We start from the raw sequence: 19,593 nt of genomic DNA, 5'->3' as shown, positions 1-19,593 counted from the left end.
GTAGTTAATCTTGGGCTGGTATGTGAGATCAGATACGCAGAAGGAAACTAGGCTTTTGCAAGCTGGAAAGGAGGAGGAGATAAATCAGAGATGTAAGTGGTTAGAGAGCTGCCAAAGAGGAGGAGAAATACAGATTTGTTTTCTGGAGGTTGCTCTTTCTCCTGATATATCTCAGCTGCTTCTCATTTGAACTAAACTGGTTATGTTGGAGTAATAAATGATAAGTCCTGAACTTCATACACATATGCTGCTGTTTGTGTGGTGCAATCCTGAATTCAGAGTCAATAGGGGATTTAGTGATTTCTGTTGGCGTAGTTGATGCCAGGATTTCAGACCTGCACGTTAGCAGAGGAAGGTGGCTCGCTGCTGAGCTTGCCGACTTGCACAGCACACCCACTGACTTGAACTCAGGAAATGCTTAGCTGAAATATTTAGTGAGGATCCTCAGCCTCTGAAGTCAGCAGAGGGACAGGGACACTTCCCAGATGTGGACCTTTAGCATGGTGGCTTGCTGGAGTTGCCTCTTTTCCCCGACTGCAGATGAAACCTCAGCCAAGCAGGATCCTGCTTTTGCCTTCCTGGTAACCAGAGACTAAAGGGTTGATGTTGGACATTGTCTTGGTTTTAAGCACTGATTTAATAGAGGTTCGGGATGGCGACTGGTGATCTGTGTATAGCAGTAAATTCAGGAAAGAGGTGGCTGGTCAGACAGGTGTCCTATCTTCTTGTGTTCTGGTGCCAGGGGAAGCAGACAATTTGTCTCACTGTCAGCTTTCCAGAGAAAGGCCACTTTCTGTCATATCAGACCTATCTTCTGGTTCCTCTTTTCAGTCTTCAGCAGCTTACTGTGAGGCACAAAATCACTAGGTTTGAAAAGACCCCCAAGATCATCGAGTCCAACCATTCCTGTCAATCACTAAACCACGTCCCTCAGCACCTCATCCACCCGTCCCTTAAACACCTCCAGGGATGGTGACTCAACCACCTCCCCAGACAGCCTGTTCCAGTGCCCAATGACTCTTTCTGTGAAAATTTTTTTTCAATAATAAAATAATAATAAAAAATTCAAAAATAAAAAATTCAAAAATAAAAAATTCAAAAATAAAAAATTCAATAGCATTGAGGGGCTGCCTGGAGAGCAACAGCAGCAACGTTATATTGCGTTGTGCTGATTGAGGTGCAGCCTTTGGATTTTTACAGAAAGCATTGTTTTTTAGAGGTGCTCCATCTCAAGGTTATGTGCAACCGTCTTCCTCAACAATGTTACTGTAAATTCCAAATATCGTTTGTTTAAGATGAAAGCTGTGTTATTTCAAAGGAGCTAGTTTGCTTTCATATATTTGTCCATGGATAATTGAGCAGGGGTGTGCTTGCAAGAGAAACTGTGTCAAGAGGTGGTTTTGGAGAGTTTGTTGATCTCTTTAAAATGAAGTTACTGGTGGATTAAGAATGAAGTAGCGCTGATGCTTCTATGTCTGGGATGCACACTGCACTGAAGGTGAGCAGTCCTTCCAGCCAGTGTTTTCTAGTGCTTGTCTAGGCTCTACACCACTGAGTGCAATGGGAATTTAGCCATTTAACAGAGTTTAAGCCAGGTCAGGCACCACAGAAAATTATGCCAAACAGATAAAGATAAGGACCCGGAGTTAAAGAACTGGGTAGTACAGCTAGATGATAACCCGGGACTCTGACAGTGTGTGTTTTGAAACTTGCTGTTTAAGAGGAAGTTATCTGCAGTAGGAGGAGGAAAAAACCAGAAGAACCCAGAACAAATCTGCTGGTAAAAACTGTATGCGCTGCCTCCTGTAAGTAGAATTGGGAGTAACATCAGACTACAGTTGATCTTCCAGGATGGTAAGTACATTTGCCATCATCTTGAGAGTGCTGGGGAGTGGTCATGGGGAGGTGAACGCACTTTGTTCATCTAAGGAACTTCAAACAGCTTCTGGGGAGGATTTTGTATAGTGGAAGTCTCATTCTTGTGTTTAAAATCCAAAATCTGAAACAGATTATTTGGGGGGCAGGAAGAAAGCAGCCTTAATGTTATGAACTGCAGTCTCCTGTGTGTGCTTAGCAGGTTGTGGTATTAATTTTCTTCTAGTCTGTGGAGCAACACTAAGTAACACTTGTATTTATTGCTCTTGGACTTTAGTCATTGAAATTGGCAGCTAGTAAAGCTCTGAAAGCTTAGAGGGAGCCGTAATTAATTACTGACTAGCTACAATATGAGTCTTAAAAATTCTGGTTGAGTCTATGATGTTTTCTTTCTTGAAAATTAAACTGCATATTTCTGTGCAGTTCTTGTGACTTCTGTATAGTAGCTGGGAACCTAACCTGTCACTGGTCAGAAATATCAAGGACCAAAAGGTAGATCATTCTACTATGGTACAGATGACATCTCTTCACTTTGATATTTTAAGAGAAATACTGCTTTTTGGAGCCATTTTGTAACTGTTTCTGAAAAAAAGAGAAGTGAAACAACTTGTTTTTCTTAAGCTTCATCCTTCCAAAGCCATCACAAGGCTGTAAGCTTGCTTACAATTGCAGTTCCTTACCAAGTCACTGCTTGGGTCACTAGACGTATCATAGAATCATAGAATGGTTTGGGTTAGAAGGGACCATAAAGATCCCCCCTGTCACTGACAGAGACACCTACCACTGGATCAGGTTGCTCAATGCCTCATCCAACCCGGCCTTGAACACCTCCAGTATGGGGCATCCACAATTTCTCTGGGCAACTTGTGCCGCTGCCTCACCACCCCCAGAGTAAAAAATTTCTCCCTAATATCATGGGGAGCCCTTCAGCTCTGGGGTCAGAGGGTCAAGGCAACACCTCTCAGGCTCTGGTTATGTGATGAGGGACTAGCTGGGGCAGTTGTTTGTTACCAGATAGCCCGGCTGGTTGGGACAGTTGCTGCTGGAGCTGTGGAGGTCATGGAACTGTTAGAGCAAGTCCAGAGGAGGCCACAAAGATTATCAGAGGGCTGGACCACCTTCCAGATGAGAATAGCCTGAGAGAGTTGGGGTTGTTTAGCATAAAGAAGAGATGGTTCTGGGGACCTTATAGCAGCCTTCCGGGGCTTAAAGGGGGCCTACAAGAAAGCTACAGAGGGGGAGTGCAAGGATAGGGTGAGGGACAACAGTTTTAAGCTGAAAAAGGGGAGATTTGAATTGGATATTAGGAAGAAATTTTTTTACTGTGAGGGTGATGAGGCACTGGCGCAGGTTGCCCAGAGAAGTCGGGGATGCCCGATTGCTGGAGGTGTCCAAGGCCAGATAATCGAATCATAATATAGTTTGGGTTGGAAGGGATCTTAAAGATCTTTCAGTTCCAACTCCCTGCTATGGCAGGGGCACTTTCCACTGGATCAGGTTGTCCAAAGCCACATCCAAAGATGATTTTGGTATTTCCTCTTGTGGGCACCTCTGCTGGTAACAACACAAGGTTAGAATTGTGTCCGAAGAGAAAAAGGAGTTAATTTATTTCCCAGGGTCATGGTTGCTACAGGGGAGGAGTTCAGATTTCAGCCTGTTCCATGTCCCCTGAACAGAGTCCTTTTTGGAAGAGACCAGCATTGGAGGCAACTTATATGTATAGGAAGGGAACAGGAGCCTAACAGAGTCGCACCGAGGATGACAATGAGGCTGTATGTTGTCACCCACAGCTTCTGCACTTAATTATTGCTTGTTGGCAAATGCGTTAGTCTGTAACAGGACCAATGTGGACGTTGGAGGATAACTTGAAGAGGCAGTGATGCAGTTGTTTACACATTAATTACTGCAGTGTTTTTTGTGTGGAGACAACACCGGGAAAAAACTGCAGGGACCTGTCTCTCTCAATTCAGAGTCTGTTAACATCACTAAAGACCCATAACACAGTGAGGATGTTGCACAGAGGCAGACTTAGAGCATTATATAAAGGAATGGCAGTAACCTGCATTTTTAGTGTGTAACTGGCTTTATATAAATGTTGCTATAAAGCTTTGTTTTACCCTTTCCATATATTTTTGTTTTTCAGATTGTGAAAAAAGCATTGAAAACACCCCTGATATTTAATGAGTCCTCCAACATGAAATTATGCATGAACAATCAAAAAGACATCAAAATGGTAATTAATGGGATATATTACACTTCCTTACAAGAGCTAAGATTACACTGAAAATTACTATTTCTGGAAAGAAATAACAGATTAAGAAGAATGAATGTACTGCCTGTTTTGGAAATCCGTGTAGGTTTCGATCCTATTTGTAAATAAGTGAGTGACAAAACCCTCATTGATCTATCTGGTGGGCCGATCAAATATTGCCAGGAGGGAGTAGCGCGGAGCCTAATCTTGCAGCCCTGGCTCAGGACACTAAACCTTGCTCATACCAGTAGCCTCACCTCCACCATTCGTACCATGTTTATTTATTTGTTTATTCAGCATGCCCAGAGCATCTTGACATCACAGCATATTGACAGCCAAGTTGTGACTTAATAAAAATAGATCTTTTCCCTTAGAAATGTCTTGTAAAGCCTGTGTGATGTTTAAATCTTTCAGGGTGTGAAATACAGAACTGCTAAAAATTGGTGGGTTTTTTTTGCCGTCAACAAGATGCAACAAGCCAGAGGGTCAAATTTTAAGTAGACAGTCAGTTTAAAAATTTTTTCTCATTCAAATCACTGCCTGAAATAGATGAGGCACTGTAGATCTTGAGAAAAACAGAAAGTGAAAAGCCAAAACCATTATCTGCGTAGAAACTGAAATATATACTTTGAGAGGCAACTGGTTTCTGTGCAATTTTCATGTGGACCCTTTTGGGAGCTCACTTTTATAACTGCAGCCTCACAACCACTCCCAGACTCTGTTCTCCTGCTTGAAGTTTCAAAAGCTCAACTCTGAAGCATGTATTGCCTATGACAGGGTGGTGCAATGTCCCAGCTCCCAGGAATTGCCCTTGGGAGCCAGGCATGATAATAGTCGGTGGGAAACAGATCTGAACTGGTGGCTATCCTTTCCTCCTTAGTATAGGGCAGCAGATAGAGCCTGGTGCTGTACGTTACAGCATTTGAGTGTCTGGACTCCATATCTGAATGTACTAGGTGGCCAGGCTATTCTATGTTCAGGAAAAAAGGAAGTATAAAGAAAGGGAAATGAAGCCAACTCACCACACTAGGATGGCAAGAACATACTTTTCACTTGCCACAGGGATAATGAGATTTGTGTAGTTTCATTTAAGCGAGGCTTAAATTAAAAGGCAAAACCAGAACGTGTTCAGAAACCACAAAATGTCATCCTGCTTCTGACATGTTCAATCTGTTCTTTCTTTCCTGACTTCACAGAATAGTAGAGGTTGGAAGAATCTCTGGAGATCTAGTCCAATGCCCTTCTAAAGCAGGTTCACCTGGTTCAGTGCTTCATGAACGTCCTCTCTATGTTAATGCTGGGCTTGATCCCACGGCTAATCTTGTGTTATGGATTTCCTTGTTTTGATTTTGGTAGAAATTTTGTTGAACCCTCGTTTGTCTTGTGCTAAAATAAAGCTAATTAATTCCAAACTAATCATAAGGTTTGGGGAAAAAACAGGTTTATGTTATGTTGGCACAGGAAAAATTAAAACCAAATTAAAATTGTGAAACTCACATAAACCAACCCCTATGCAGCTTGTGGTCCTCACTTTCAGTGATGTATCTAAGAATTCTGCCTACCAGTAGCTGAAAGCAGAACTACGATTCAATGATTGTCATCCACTCACCTGAAACAGATAGTCATCCATTAGCTGGTGTATTAGTGACCTGGCAGTCACTTAAATCTCGTATTTGGATTCTGTTCTAGTTTCAGATCTTATGGGCAATTCTGTTACTTGGTCTTGTTGTCCTGATGGCTGTTTACTTCATGAGAGTGGACAGCATAACTGATCCTAAGGGAGAAGAAACACTTGTCAGCATCTACAAAGAGGTGGAGGAGGAAGAAAGACTCTATGGAGATGTCCTAGGAGCCAGAATAATTGAAGAGGACACCAATAAGTCCAATGATTCCTGCAGGTAAGCCATGCCCAATGGTACATGGAGAAGTAACCACCAGGTGGAGAAACAGTTACAGTGCTGATAATGTCACCATGGAGTTTGTTACTGTTTAATAAGTGATAAATTACCACTAATTTGGGAAATTGAAGGTGTCGTTTAGGCACTGGGTCTTTAGTTGCCTGTTTTGAAGGACAGTAGGGGCAGTATCACAGCTCCACAGCTCGTTGTATGCTCAGCAGAGCTCTGTAGCTGCTCCACCACCTCCAGCCATCCTCCTTTTGAGACAGTGGTGGGAGGCAGCAAAGCAGCCTCTGCTGAGCTCCCCCCTTTCAGAGGCTGGAGGGGGCAGTGTGTGTTTGTCCTGGCAGAATGTGGAGAGGGTACCAAAGCAACACCCAGCCCCAGGAGAGTATTTCTGTCCTCATCTTTAGGATGGTAAAATTCAAGGCTCAGAAATGCTACTGAGAAGCCATCCTGCTGGCTTTGGGAGGACAATGTATGTATAGAGTTGGCTTCAAAAACTGGGGATACAGAATTACTCCCACCTTTTTTGTCCAGTTCAGCTTGTTTGCTTTTGAGGCTGACGTTCAAACTGGTCAACTGTACTACATGACAGCACTTGTTTTCCTGTTTGGATCATAGTTGCCATTACCATTGCAGCTTTGAACTTGTGGAAAACGTTCCTTATGACTTACCTTTTGAGATAAATAGTACAGCAGCCAAACCCTTGTACCAGGCCTGGATGAGACTCCTTGATATGGCCCAGGAAAAAATTCATGTGGCTTCTTACTATTGGTCTCTAACTGGGAAGGATATCAGTGTCAATGATTCATCTTCCAAGCAGGTAGGAGAAAATCAATGGTAAGTGTATCTCTGGTCGTATGTCTCGTGTACATGCAGCAGACAGCAAGTGGCATGGCTGAAGAGCCTAGAGGATCCCATATACCCACTAGTTCAAAGGGTCAAGAAGCAAAGTCTGCTGGACTTCTGACTGTGTCAGAGGCTGCTTCTCCCCTGTGTAAAAACATAACATCTACATTCACCCATTTTGAAGGGTGAAACTTGACCCATGCCATTGGTCAGCAGCTGGAGACATTCATTCTCCCCTGCAGGGCTGTCTCTATGGGCATCCTGTGTCACCAGGCTTCCCATGGGGCCTCTCTGGCTTCATCATCGAAAGTAAATGACAGTGGACATGGCACAGGCTCACCTTGCAACTGTCCATCTTGTTTAATTGTCCCTTGGCTCTCTTTTTGCCTGTGGCAGCTGGCAACCTCCTAGGCAATCCTGAGGAGGATCTGGGGGACTCTTCTGAAAAGGGCCAGAAGGGGCAAGAACACCCTATTTCAGGCAGGTATGGGGCTTAGTCACGTATCAGGAATCGTGCTGTTTGCTGATAGATAAGATGCTAGCCTGTTTATTACTGTGGGTTGTGACCCTCTGCCTTCCTCACTGTCCTCACGGGCTGTCTGGGATTGCTCTCCTTGTCTTCCTCCTCAGGTGGTTCTGGTTGTAAAGCGACTCATTTCCTCCACATGAGAAGATGTAAAAGTAACAGGTGTAAGGCTGAGCCCTAACACTGCTAAAGGGACAGCCTGGTGTAGGAGAAACAACAGGGAGAAACGACACAGCACGTCTGTTGAGCATCAGCATCCAGCAGTTGATCTTCATTGGGGCATTCACATTTGAAGTTTGGGATGGTTGTGGTTCTGTTTTTAAACCTTATATCTAATAGCACTAAATGACAGAAAATGAACTCTTATTCTTAAGTTGGATCAGAAGCTTTGTTTCCTCTTTTTCCTCCTGAAACACGAAATTTCTGTCCTTCCTTGTGTTGGGGTTCTTCAGAGGAAGCATCTGCTAGTAACACTGTATCTTCTTATATCTTACTAAATGTTCTGTAACAAAATATAAAAAATAACAAACAATGTATTGTACAGGGTGAAGATATTCTGAAGAGGTTCGAGAGATTACTCACAGAGAATGTCTCTGTGTATGTTGCAGCAAGTGTACCAACTTTGGCTACAAATTCAACTGACCTTGAGTTTCTAGAGGAAAAAGGTAATTATCTCATTTCAGTGGTGCACTCAGAACTTAGTATTGCAAAAAGGCATCTGAGAGATACTGGTCACCAAGGCTTATTCTGGCATGGTGCTCACATGGGTTCACAGGACAAGCATGATGAGTTCACTAGTTTGTGATGTCTCTGTGTGTTGTTATGCCCTTAGGGATTTTTCTGAAAGTTCACATTTCATATATTTTTGCGTATGCTACTGTGTCCCCAGGAATGAGTGATGTGAATTTTAGTATTTACTGTTGGCCATGAGTGTTAGACATCCAGACATGTACTTGCAGGCAGGAGAGCACTACACGTCACCATTTTCACTACATCTAACCCCTTCTTTTCTCTCCTCACCTTTCTTCAGGGGCTCATGTAAAAAAGATTGATTTTGGGCATTTGACAGGAGGAGTGTTGCACAGCAAATTCTGGATTGTAGACATGAAACACGTATATATTGGTAGTGCGAATATGGACTGGAGATCTTTATCTCAGGTAAGCTGTGCTGCTGAATATTCAAAAATCTGGGGCAAAATTCATGTCTGAGCATGTAACAGAGAAAAATCATAATGATGTAAAATAACAAGGGAGTGGGAGCAAAGGCAAAGAAACCCCTGGAGGTGGAGGCAACTCCATGTGGGACTGTGACATAGCTTGCTCTCTTTGCAGGTGAAAGAGTTTGGTGCTGTGATATACAACTGCAGCTGCTTGGCCAAAGACCTGTGGAAAACATTTAGTACTTACTGGGATCTTGGGTACGCTAATGCCACTGTCCCATTCCCTTGGCCTTTTAATTATTCTACCCACATTAACAAGCATCAGCCTCTGGAAGTAGAATTTAATGGAATCTTGACAAAAGCCTATTTTTCTGTAAGTATGTTTTAAAATAACAAGATAAACTGTAAGCTATGTTTAAGCATTGGCCAGAAAAGTTTCTTCACTGGTTCTCGATTGCTTGTGCTCCAGTTGGGTAACGATTAATTCAAAAAGTTTCTCTGGAACAAATCAAGGAAAAAGGGTTGACCCAGTTCTGGCTGTCAGGTAGCATCGCAAGAACAGGGTGTAGATCTAATATAATCACCTGTGGGCTCAATATATCAATAATAATCCTTCTAATCAGGATATGGAAAGCATGAGGAACAGTAGCAGTCCCCCTCAAATGTTTTGCTGCTACCGTAATGAAGACTGAACAGATCTGAATATAAACAAATCACAGTGACAGAAAAAATATGAAATCGCTGAGCTGTTTGTTTTCTTCTTTACAGGCTTCTCCTCCAGCATTTTGTCCAGAAGGTCGAACCTATGACCTTTTTGCTATAACCAGTATTATCAGTGAAGCACAGGAATTTGTCTATGTTTCTGTTATGGAATATTTCCCTACCAGCCGTTTCATTCATCCAGAAAGGTATAGAATCATAGAATGAGTTAGGTTGGAGGGGAGCTTAAAGATCATCCAGCCCCAACACTGTGCCATGGGCAGGGACACCTCCCACTGGATCAGGTTGTTCAAAGTCTCATCCAGCCTGGCCTTGAACCCCTCCAGAGAAGGGGTATTCATGACTTCTCTGAGCAACCTGTTCCAGTGCCTCACCACCTGCACAGTAAAAAATATCTCCTAATATATTATCTAATTTTTCTCTCAGCTTAAAAACATTCCCCCTCATCCTATCCCTGCACTCCCTGATAAAGAGTTCCTCCCCATCTTTCCTGTAGCCCCTTCAGGTACTGGAAGGCTGCTACAAAGCCTCCTCAGAGCCTTCTCTTCTCTAGGCTGAACAACCCAAACTCTCTCAGCCTGTCCTTAAAGGGTATGATTTTAATCCTGGGCAAAGGATTTGACTGAATCAGTTGACTGAAGTATTTAGAGGAAAAATGTACTACTTCTCCCCTTTGGCAATGAAAATATTTCACTGGGGAGAACTGAGGCATTATTCTGCATTCACAGCTGCCTTGCGGACTGTGCAAATACTGATGCTACAGGAAAAAAGGTGTCCACTACTGCCCATGTGCTTCACAAGTGTTTTAGAGCAGCCTGCTGTTAGAAAGCTGGTCTGTCATGGGGCAACCACTAAAACTCTAAATCCTCTTAGATACGCTTGAATCATGTGTTTACATGCAATCAAGTGTTCTGAGTATTATCTGATTATAACATTTCTGAGTTTTCCAATCATCTGAATAATGTGACTAAGAAAGAAGTTCAAGCAAAATAATTACATACAATGTGGCTTGTAAGGAAGAGGGTGAGCTCTAGGTTGCCATGTAGCCAGAATTATACCACACGTCATGTCCTGTGACATGACTGTGTAAAGCCTCTGTTGTTCAGCTGAGGGGAGTGTTAGCAGAAAGGGTAGGATGATAGGTAGGCACAGATAATCTCACTGTTCTTGAAACAAAATCTCAAAGACTAGCTCCTTCTTGGAGGATATTTTTTATAAATCAAACAGCTTAGAGGATTTTCAGTTTCTGTGTTGTATGGTTGCACCTCTGGGTTTCTCATCTCCTGCTTTTAGCTAAGAATATGTTCACAGAAATTCTCCCTTCCCTCATAGGAGTGAATGTGTTAATACTCTTCATTCTTCATCTGAAGCCTTAATCCACCATTTGTGACATATTTGGCCCGATCTTATTCAAACAAGAGTTTGAAAAGCCTAGACCAAGCAGCGCAGGGCCTCGGGCTATCTCCACAGCAACCCAGGATAGAACAATGAATTGAGGCTGATTAGTTCAGGTTAGGTTCCTCCAGCAGCTGAGGCAGAGGAAACAAAGCTGCTGTCTTAATGCCTAAGTGTGAATCAGCTAGAAACTGCTATATTTACAAAATGGAAACTGCTCAAAAATAACATTTCTAAGTAGTATGTTTTTCTGCATTTTCAGGATCTACAAATCAGCCTGAACCTGAGAGCACATCTGGTTCGTTGATTGTGATAGGACAATGTACAAGAAAGGATTAGAGAATTCAGACCTTTGTACATAAGACCGAAAGGAATAAGTTAGGCAAATTAATTCGTCATTGCTCATGGGACTGTGAGTGCTGGACCCTCTCTATATCGGTCCTCCAATCTGTACTGAAGGTTCTTGTGTTCCTCTGTGCAGCAATTCCACAGAATGAAAAGCATTTGGAGTTGCTAGTCCTGGGAAGTACATTGTCCAGCTCTTAGCTTTGTGTGATTGTGTGAAGGATGTCATTTTTTTTCCCCTAAGCTACTGCCAGCACAAGTGTCAGGAAAACAGACAGCCCAGTGTTCCTGAAAGCACAACTGTGTTAGGTACCTCAGGGGCACACGGCATACTAAAGAGGGCAAGGAAGGGATGAGAAGGGATGGAGACTGTCCACCCTGGCTGATGGCACAAGACCGCTGCAGACACAAGAAACTGTCTCCAGGATCCTGAAAAGGGCATATTCTGCAAAATGGCTCTTAGGCTTTCCTCTGGAGTCTGCATTGTCCTTTAAACTTCATGCTGAATTATCTGGATTTATACTGGAGTTTCTATTGTTTATTTCTGGCTGCTAAGGAAACGAGCACGATGGCACCATGCTGTGTATTTGTGTACATGCACTTTACTAAGTTTTAAATTTTTTATCAATTTCAGCCCAATTTGGCAGAGACCAGAGGTCTCAAAACACACTGGGAAAAGAAGTGGCTGGGTAGGGTAGAAGGGAGAAATCTTATTTGTACCTCCAGTGAAGGTACAACTGTTCTTCTTACAAGGCATCAGGGATCCCATCTGTACATTATCACCTGTATTCTCAGTTTATTGTCACAGATTTCTACTGAACGGTTCCAAAAATACTCCTCTTTCCACCCACCTACTTTTCTCTAGATACTGGCCAGCCATCGACAATGCTTTGAGACGTGCGGCTTTCAACCACAGAGTACAAATCCGGCTTCTGGTCAGCTGCTGGACCCACTCTGACCCAGCCATGCTCTACTATCTGAGGTCCCTGCGTGCTCTCAACAACCCACGAGCCCACATCAGTGTTGACGTGGTATGATAAGAAATATGATTTTGGAGAGACAGCTTGAGCATATGGGCCCCACACTGATTTTTGACTCTAAGCTGCCCGTTGTATGTGCAAGTATAAGGTTGTAGAGAAGCAAATTGTTTCCATTGTTGTGATAATGGTTTTGAGTCCTTGAGAAGGCAAGGTCCAAGAGGTGTTTTTGAGGCAGCTGCTATTACAAGCTACTGGTGATGGCAGGGGATGCGCAGATCTTGTGACATTGTCCAGGCAGTTGCTTTTGCTGAGCACCGTGACTGTAACAGTTTATATGACAACTCAGTGGTCCTCTCATAGACCTTCTCCTGTGTAGAGCATCTTAAATGGGTCTAATTACCATCACTTTTTTATAACTGAGAGCTCTGCTGACTACCTATACAAATGGCCCCATTTCTGAACACTAAATATTACGCATGGGCCACAGGTGCCAGGCTGGAATGCATCCAGTGTAGTCTGGAAGCTCCCAGCATGATGCAGTTACCATGACAGGCAGAAGTCACAGAAGTAAGCAAGAATGTTTTGTTTGTTTGTTTTAAAAAAGGAACAGAAACATAGATTTACATAACATAACAGGCCTTATGAGGAGCGGCTGAGAGAGCTGGGGTTGTTTAGCCTGGAGAAGAGGAGGCTGAGGGGTGACCTCATTGCTCTCTACAACTACCTGAAAGGACGTTGTAGAGAGGAGGGTGCTGGCTTCTTCTCCCAAGTGACAGGGGACAGGACAAGAGGGAATGGCCTCAAGCTCCGACAGGGGAGGTTTAGGCTAGACGTTAGGAAAAAATTCTTTACAGAAAGGGTCATTGGGCACTGGAACAGGCTGCCCAGGGAGGTGGTTGATTCACCTTCCCTGGAGGTGTTTAAGGCACGGGTGGACGAGGTGCTGAGGGATATGGTTTAGTGTTTGGTAGGAACGGTTGGACTCGGTGATCCGGTGGGTCTCTTCCAACCTGGCTATTCTGTGATTCTGTGATTCTGTGATTTTAGTAAGAGTTAATGCAAAAAGTTATCCATTGTTGTTGCCTGCAGTACCCCTCATGTCTCTGATCAGCCTATTCTAGCACAAAATAAGAGCAGCAATTAGTGGTAAATGCAGATCTATTAAACAGCTGCCTAAACCAGCGTTTAATTGTCTGCCCTGTAATGATAGTAGCTGTGCTACTAATGGAACGTTGTGAAGCAAACATTATCCTTATCTGATCTCAATTGCTTATGCAATTTTATGTATATTGGAAGTACTTCAGTACTTTTGTTAGTTTTCTTGGATAAGAGAAAAATCTCTTTCATGGTAGATTTAATAACAGTGTGTGGAACATTCTTTTCTGTTCTTTTTGAACTATTCTTAGAAAATATAGAAAATCTGTTTTTTCCAATTATTTAGTCAATTCCTTACTCTGGTATTTCTATTTATGTTTTAAATATCTCTCCATCCAGAAACTCTTCATTGTTCCAGTTCTGAATCACACAAATATTCCTCATGGGAGGGTGAATCACAACAAATATATGGTCACTGATAAAGTAGCCTATATTGGTACGTATTCTATTATTCCAAACACTTACTGTATCTTCAGATCTATAGGACTGAGGCTGAGATAGGATGGGGTGCAATATCAAAGAAGACCTTGTTTTTCCATGTAAAGCAGATAAACATATCGAAGCATACGGCTTTATCAGAGTGTCTGTTCTGGGTAAATAAGTAGAGACATGAAGGGGAGAAAATAATGTAGGTCAAGTCCAGTAAGAGATTATTTCACATGATTGTGAAGCGTTAAGAATGGAGCATGACAAGTCTGAGTGCTCAGCCTGTGACAAGCACAGTAGGGATTTCACAGACTGGGTGCTCAGAACAGTATAGTGATAGCTGATGCTCTGCTATATAACGTTACTGTGCTTTAATAAAAAGAAATTGCTGGGAGCAATTAATTCCATGCACTGTTTGTTGAACAGAACTCGTGGAATGGAAATGAGAAAACAGTAATGTCTATTGCTGCTTAATTTCTGAAAGGCAGGATGGTGTTTATTTTTTACTCTTTTATTAGGGTCCCTCATAAAAGTGAATGTGAAAGGGCTCTGTCATTTCAGACAGCTCATCCTCCACAAATAGCCCAATCTTCCAATAAGCTCCAATTGCATTTAATAGCACTTATTTCTTACTGAGTTGTCTTTTGAAGACAGATATGCAGATAATTTGATTTCATGCCTAAGCACCTCTGGAACTGACAGCAGATTTTTCTGACTAAGTTTAACACCAGGAGAAGTGCTAAGTGACAAAAAGTGGGGCTTTCCCACAGTGTTTGACTTTCTGAATGCTGTTAGCTTTGGAGAGAGCCCTAGACAATGCCTACAGCTGGATTTCCAGCTTTCCTTGGTTTCAAAGTGGGCACAGCTTGCTGAGCTCAGAACAGCTCCTGAGGATTTACTGATCAAGGGTCTAGTTTCTCCTCTTGTTTTCCTTAAGCAAGTAAAGAGAATTAAGTCTGTTAAGGATTTTTTTTCTTTAAACACAGAAACCCATATAAAACACTGTCTTTACACCTCTTAATATCTAAGTGCTGTACTCTATTCCCATATTTATAATGAATAGATTAGTGCATCTCTGTCACAAGCTGTGAGGAATCAGAGTGTTATGAAGCTCCAGGCAACTAATATTGACATTCTGAAACCTGAGGTCTGGAATAAGAAGGAGGTGACCTGATTTTTGCTAGTCCTAATGAGATTTGCAGTTGTACAGCAAATCAGCAAAGCCAGGCAATGTGGACTTAACAAGGACAGAGATCAAACAGAACACCGGGAAATGAATGTTTTCTAATTAGCTACGTTTCTGTTGCATAGGGACCTCCAATTGGTCAGAAGATTACTTCGTTAATACAGCTGGCGTGGGACTAATTATCAAACAGAATTCAACCAACCTGCAAAGAAGGCAACTGCCTATCCAGGAACAATTAAAAAACCTTTTTGAACGAGACTGGAATTCCAAATACGCAGTGAGCCTGGAAGATGTGCAGGGACATAAAGACTGTAACTGGATGTGCAGACTCTGAAATGAATTGAAAACCACAATTTAAATAGTAACAAAAATACATTTGAATTTTGTTTCCTGTGTAAAACAAAGAGCATTCTTCTTTGTCTTTATCAGAAAAATCGTTTCTCATGGTGTGCACACTATGTGGTGATGCAAGAACTTCTCATAATTGACTCTATCTGCAATGTCTTTAGTCAGCGTGTGTTGACTTCATGCAGCAAGAGTGGAGTGAAGCTGCTGTGTGAGTGCTGGTGTGGCAAAGGCATTCCATGTGCACTGCGGGCAGTGCTCAGAGAGCCTCCTTGATCCTTTATGGCTGTCCTGGTGCTGGCCCTGAACAGCGCTGTACCTCTGGGCTGCCACAGGAACCATAAACCAGAGCTATTTGGCGCTTTATGTCCTTATCTGCCACTGTGTGGCAGCTCCACTCTGGATGGCTCCCAGAAGTGGTAGGAAAGGGAAGCCAGGCACGTGCTCCAGCTGTGGAATGGTATGAGTGACACAGGGCTTGGGGCTCTGTGAACCTCACAAGGGCTGTACACCTTTGCCTGACGCTGGAAACGGAGTTGCAAAGTGAGCTTTTTACTTTGGGACTGAGGTGCAGCAGAGGTGAGAAAGCCCAAGGAATGGATTCACAAAAGGGTCAGACAATCCTCCTGTCCTGGCACTCTGGCTCTGAGTTCTGAAAGTGCAGCAGATCTCTCCAGTCCCGACAGGCATGTGGGAGTTTATGGCTTCACTTCTGTCCTGGCAGACCCCGCTTGGTTGCATTTTGGCTCTGAGGTCATCTCTCTTATCACAGATAGTGATAGCACTGGGTAGCAGGAGTTTAGGCTTCCCCATCAAGGTGCAACCTCCCCATCCTCCAGAGGAAACATTTTGGTGCTTCTGAAGCCCTCCCCTGTGCTGAGAATTACAAAGGGACCTGCTATGATAGTCTGTGTGTGGACTGATTTATATCTCTGTGAATACACACAAAACACCACACAAATAAGGCCTGTTCTTCATAAGGTCTCTCAGATATAATTCCAATTAATTTTACAATTTTTGGTTTCCAGGCTGCTCCTTAGCTATCTCTTCCAGATACTTCCAAGATTCCTTTAAGCGTTTATACATCATTGGGTTCATTATGATTTTATGATTCTGTGATTACAGATCAATGCTTGTTGTTATTAAGGCAGATTTTTAAGGCATGTAGTTACATTTACAGATAACACTGAAACTTTGTGAGTATTCACATCTGTGCAAACATATTGAGGAGGACGCAGATGTTTTTAGCACTCTTTCTAGAGGCTGGTTAATACTTCTAGGTTTCCACTCACTAATTAAAATTTCTGGCAAAGTTGAACCTCCCCAGCTGGTTTTTACTAGCTCAATTTCATGGGGATTTTATTCTGTACCAACAAAAACACCTGACTGTTCCGTAATAATACTTGCATGGAAGAACGACTTCTGACAGACCTTTCCTGGTGCAATCAGCATATATCAATGTGGTCTTCCTGGACTTCAGTAAAGCCTTTGACACAGTTTCTCACAGCATTCTGCTTGGGAAACTGTCAGCCTCTGGCCTGGGCAGGCGCACACTCTCCTGGGTGGAAAACTGGTTGGCTGGCCGGGCCCAGAGAGTGGTGGTAAATGGTGTGAAATCCAGCTGGAGGCCAGTGACAAGTGGGGTTCCCCAGGGCTCAGGGCTGGGTCCAGCCCTGTTCAATGTTTTTATCAATGACCTGGATGAAGGCATCGAGTGCACCCTTAGCAAGTTTGTGGATGACACTAAGCTGGGTGGAAGTGTCGATCTGCTGGAGGGTCGGGAGGCTCTGCAAAGGGATCTGAACAGGCTGGACCGCTGGGCTGAGACCAATGGCATGAGGTTTAACAAGGCCAAATGCCGGGTCCTGCACTTGGGGCACAACAACCCTGTGCAGTGCTACAGACTAGGAGAAGTCTGTCTAGAAAGCTGCCTGGAGGAGAGGGACCTGGGGGTGTTGGTTGACAGCGACTGAACATGAGCCAGCAGTGTGCCCAGGTGGCCAAGAAGGCCAATGGCATCTTGGCTTGTATCAGAAACGGCGTGACCAGCAGGTCCAGGGAGGTTATTCTCTCTCTGTACTCGGCAGTGGTGAGACCGCTCCTCGAATCCTGTGTTCAGCTCTGGGCCCCTCACCACAAGAAGGATGTTGAGGCTCTGGAGAGAGTCCAGAGAAGAGCAACAAAGCTGGTGAAGGGGCTGGAGAACAGGCCTTATGAGGAGCGGCTGAGAGAGCTGGGGTTGTTCAGCCTGGAGAAGAGGAGGCTGAGGGGAGACCTCATTGCTCTCTACAACTACCTGAAAGGAGGTTGTAGAGAGGAGGGAGCTGGCCTCTTCTCCCAAGTGACGGGACAGGACAAGAGGGAATGGCCTCAAGCTCCGCCAGGGGAGGTTTAGGCTGGACATTAGGAAAAAATTCTTCACAGAAAGGGTCATTGGGCACTGGCAGAGGCTGCCCAGGGAGGTGGTTGAGTCCCCTTCCCTGGAGGTGTTTAAGGGATGGGTGGACGAGGTGCTAAGGGGCATGGTTTAGTGTTTGATAGGAATGGTTGGACTTGGTGATCCGGTGGGTCTCTTCCAACCTGGTGATTCTATGATTCAATGATGGCTCAGTCTGAAAATCTTTTTGAGAAGTTACATCTTTCATAGAATCATAGAATAGTTGGGGTTAGAAGCGACCTTAAAGATCAGAGAGTGTCAACACCCCTGCCACGGGCAGGGACACCTCCCACTGGATCAGGATGCTCAAAGCCTCATCCAACCTGGCCTTGAACACCTTCAGGGATGGCACAGACATGACTTGTCTGGGCAACCTGTTTCACTGCATCACCACCCACACAGGAAAGAATTTCGTCCTAATATCTAATCAAAATCTCCCCTCTTTCGGCTTAAAACCATTATCCCTCATCCTATCCCTTCAATCCCTGATAAGCAGCCTGTCTTCACAACTTTATTGTAGCCCCTTTCGGTACTGGAAGGCGACTCTTAGGTCTCCTCAGAGCCTTCTCATCTCCAAGCTGAACAGCCCCAACTCTCTCAGCCTGCCCTCACAGCAGAGCTGCTCTATCTCTCGGATCATCTTTAACCAGTTCCTCCAGTGGCGTGCCCTCCTCTAGATGGCACCCGAAGCTACGTTTTCAATTGTGCTGAGGCGATAAATACTGCAGGAATAGGAAAACTTCCTCCTGCTTTACTCGTGAACTCAAATCTGACAGTGCTGGATACGTTGTTCAGTGGGACAGAGTTTCTGGGCAAGCTGGGAGACTTGTGTTTGGGGAAATATAAGACCCGTTTGAGGTAAGGAGCAGCGTATAAGGGAAAAATTTGATGCTTATGAGAGGGCACTTTTATTTTCTTTACTGGCTTCACATGTGTTGTTTTTCCCCCACATATGAAGGGGGGGGCTTATGATTAAGACAATGAACTGGATCTAAGAGGAACTTGATTTTATTTCCCTGGCTTCTTGTGAGACTTTTTAAGCCCCTTTGCAGCTTGATTCTAACTTACTGTGTTACGAAGGTAGGCTGTGATATAAATTATAACCAGTTTTGGACTCTCCTAGTACTTTTCTGTTCCATTTATGAAACAAGATTAATAACAGTCCTTATTCACCCACCTAGTGCTTGTCGCTTTCATTTAGATTGTGATTTCTTGAGGCACTCAAGGACATGGTTTAGTGGCAGATAGGAATGGTTGGACTCAGTGATCTAAGAGGTCTTTTCCAACCTAGTGATTCTATGATTTCACGATTCTTCAAGCTAAGGATTGTACGAGCTGTAAGCTGAGGCCTCCAGTAGTATTAATTTGAAGATGTTTATTATCCTGAATGGATTTTCTAGTTTTGGAGCTCAGTTATACCCTGGTTGCAGGCAGTTCCGATGTTTGTCACTGTTCGTTTATTCAGGGCTAAGAAAAGTTGCTGGTTTGAGTCTTAAGCATGGATACTCTCCTGTGACCAGCTTTTCTCATGTACCTGTGTTATGATGGAGTAAAACTTACGTGAACCAGTCCTGCTTTACCCAAGTGGATTTTGTGCAGAGCTGCTGTGCTGCTCTTCTCCTTTCTGGGTGCTTGGTTTAGTGCAACGTCTTGCAGCTCCCATACTGCTGACAGCAAAGTGAAGGACAGCAAGGCAGAACCTAGCTGGCTCCATAGGCATATGAGCTCTAGCGGGACTACGAAGTCACCTGGCTTCACACATTAGACCCCAGATTGTTCCAAAAGCTGTAGTATTATCTGTTTTCAATTTTCCCCCACCCCATTGCCTAGGATTTTCCTTTCCCTTTTGTTCCAAATAAATTACACCTTTATTGCTTTCATCCAGGTACCGAGAAAACTTTTCATCTACCATTTATGCTATATCAATGCACACTTAATTTTTTGACAGTCATAAATATCTCCATAATCTCTGGAAGCTGGCTCTTCTGTCATAGGCACCAACTCCTGGACTTCTGCTTCTTGCAGTTTCCTGAGGAGGGGAA

At 43.6% G+C, this 19,593-nt stretch overlaps 1 protein-coding gene across 2 annotated transcripts; it reads left to right on the top strand.

Moving 5' to 3' along the window:
* Positions 1-1,701: 1,701 nt before the first annotated feature.
* On the top strand, positions 1,702-15,173 carry PLD4 (phospholipase D family member 4). 2 transcript variants are annotated; one of them, XM_069858944.1, is made up of 11 exons: positions 1,702-1,805; positions 4,019-4,108; positions 5,816-6,024; positions 6,667-6,850; positions 7,947-8,067; positions 8,433-8,560; positions 8,735-8,935; positions 9,331-9,470; positions 11,888-12,053; positions 13,497-13,593; positions 14,895-15,173. In XM_069858944.1, exons 2-11 carry the CDS (start codon positions 4,070-4,072, stop codon positions 15,101-15,103), a joined length of 1,494 nt encoding a protein of 497 aa, XP_069715045.1. In that variant the 5' UTR covers positions 1,702-1,805; positions 4,019-4,069; the 3' UTR covers positions 15,104-15,173. The 2 variants fall into 2 exon arrangements, with proteins under 2 accessions (XP_069715045.1, XP_069715044.1); XM_069858943.1 differs by having other exon boundaries at positions 1,751-1,854.
* The last annotated feature ends 4,420 nt before the right edge of the window (positions 15,174-19,593 follow it).

Source organism: Phaenicophaeus curvirostris, chromosome 5 (genome assembly GCF_032191515.1).
Source record: "Phaenicophaeus curvirostris isolate KB17595 chromosome 5, BPBGC_Pcur_1.0, whole genome shotgun sequence".
Classification (NCBI taxonomy): domain Eukaryota; kingdom Metazoa; phylum Chordata; class Aves; order Cuculiformes; family Cuculidae; genus Phaenicophaeus; species Phaenicophaeus curvirostris.
The sequence above is the reverse complement of the archived record's forward strand: the minus strand, read 5'-3'. Positions and strand labels throughout refer to the sequence as shown.

What these genes read in the sequence shown, in the direction of transcription:
- PLD4 (XM_069858943.1), top strand. An exon ending in ATCAAAAAGACATCAAAATG is followed by an intron (nt 4,109 to 5,815) that starts GTAATTAATGGG and finishes ATTCTGTTCTAG; the next exon opens with TTTCAGATCTTATGGGCAAT. An exon ending in ATGATTCATCTTCCAAGCAG is followed by an intron (nt 6,851 to 7,946) that starts GTAGGAGAAAAT and finishes TGTATTGTACAG; the next exon opens with GGTGAAGATATTCTGAAGAG.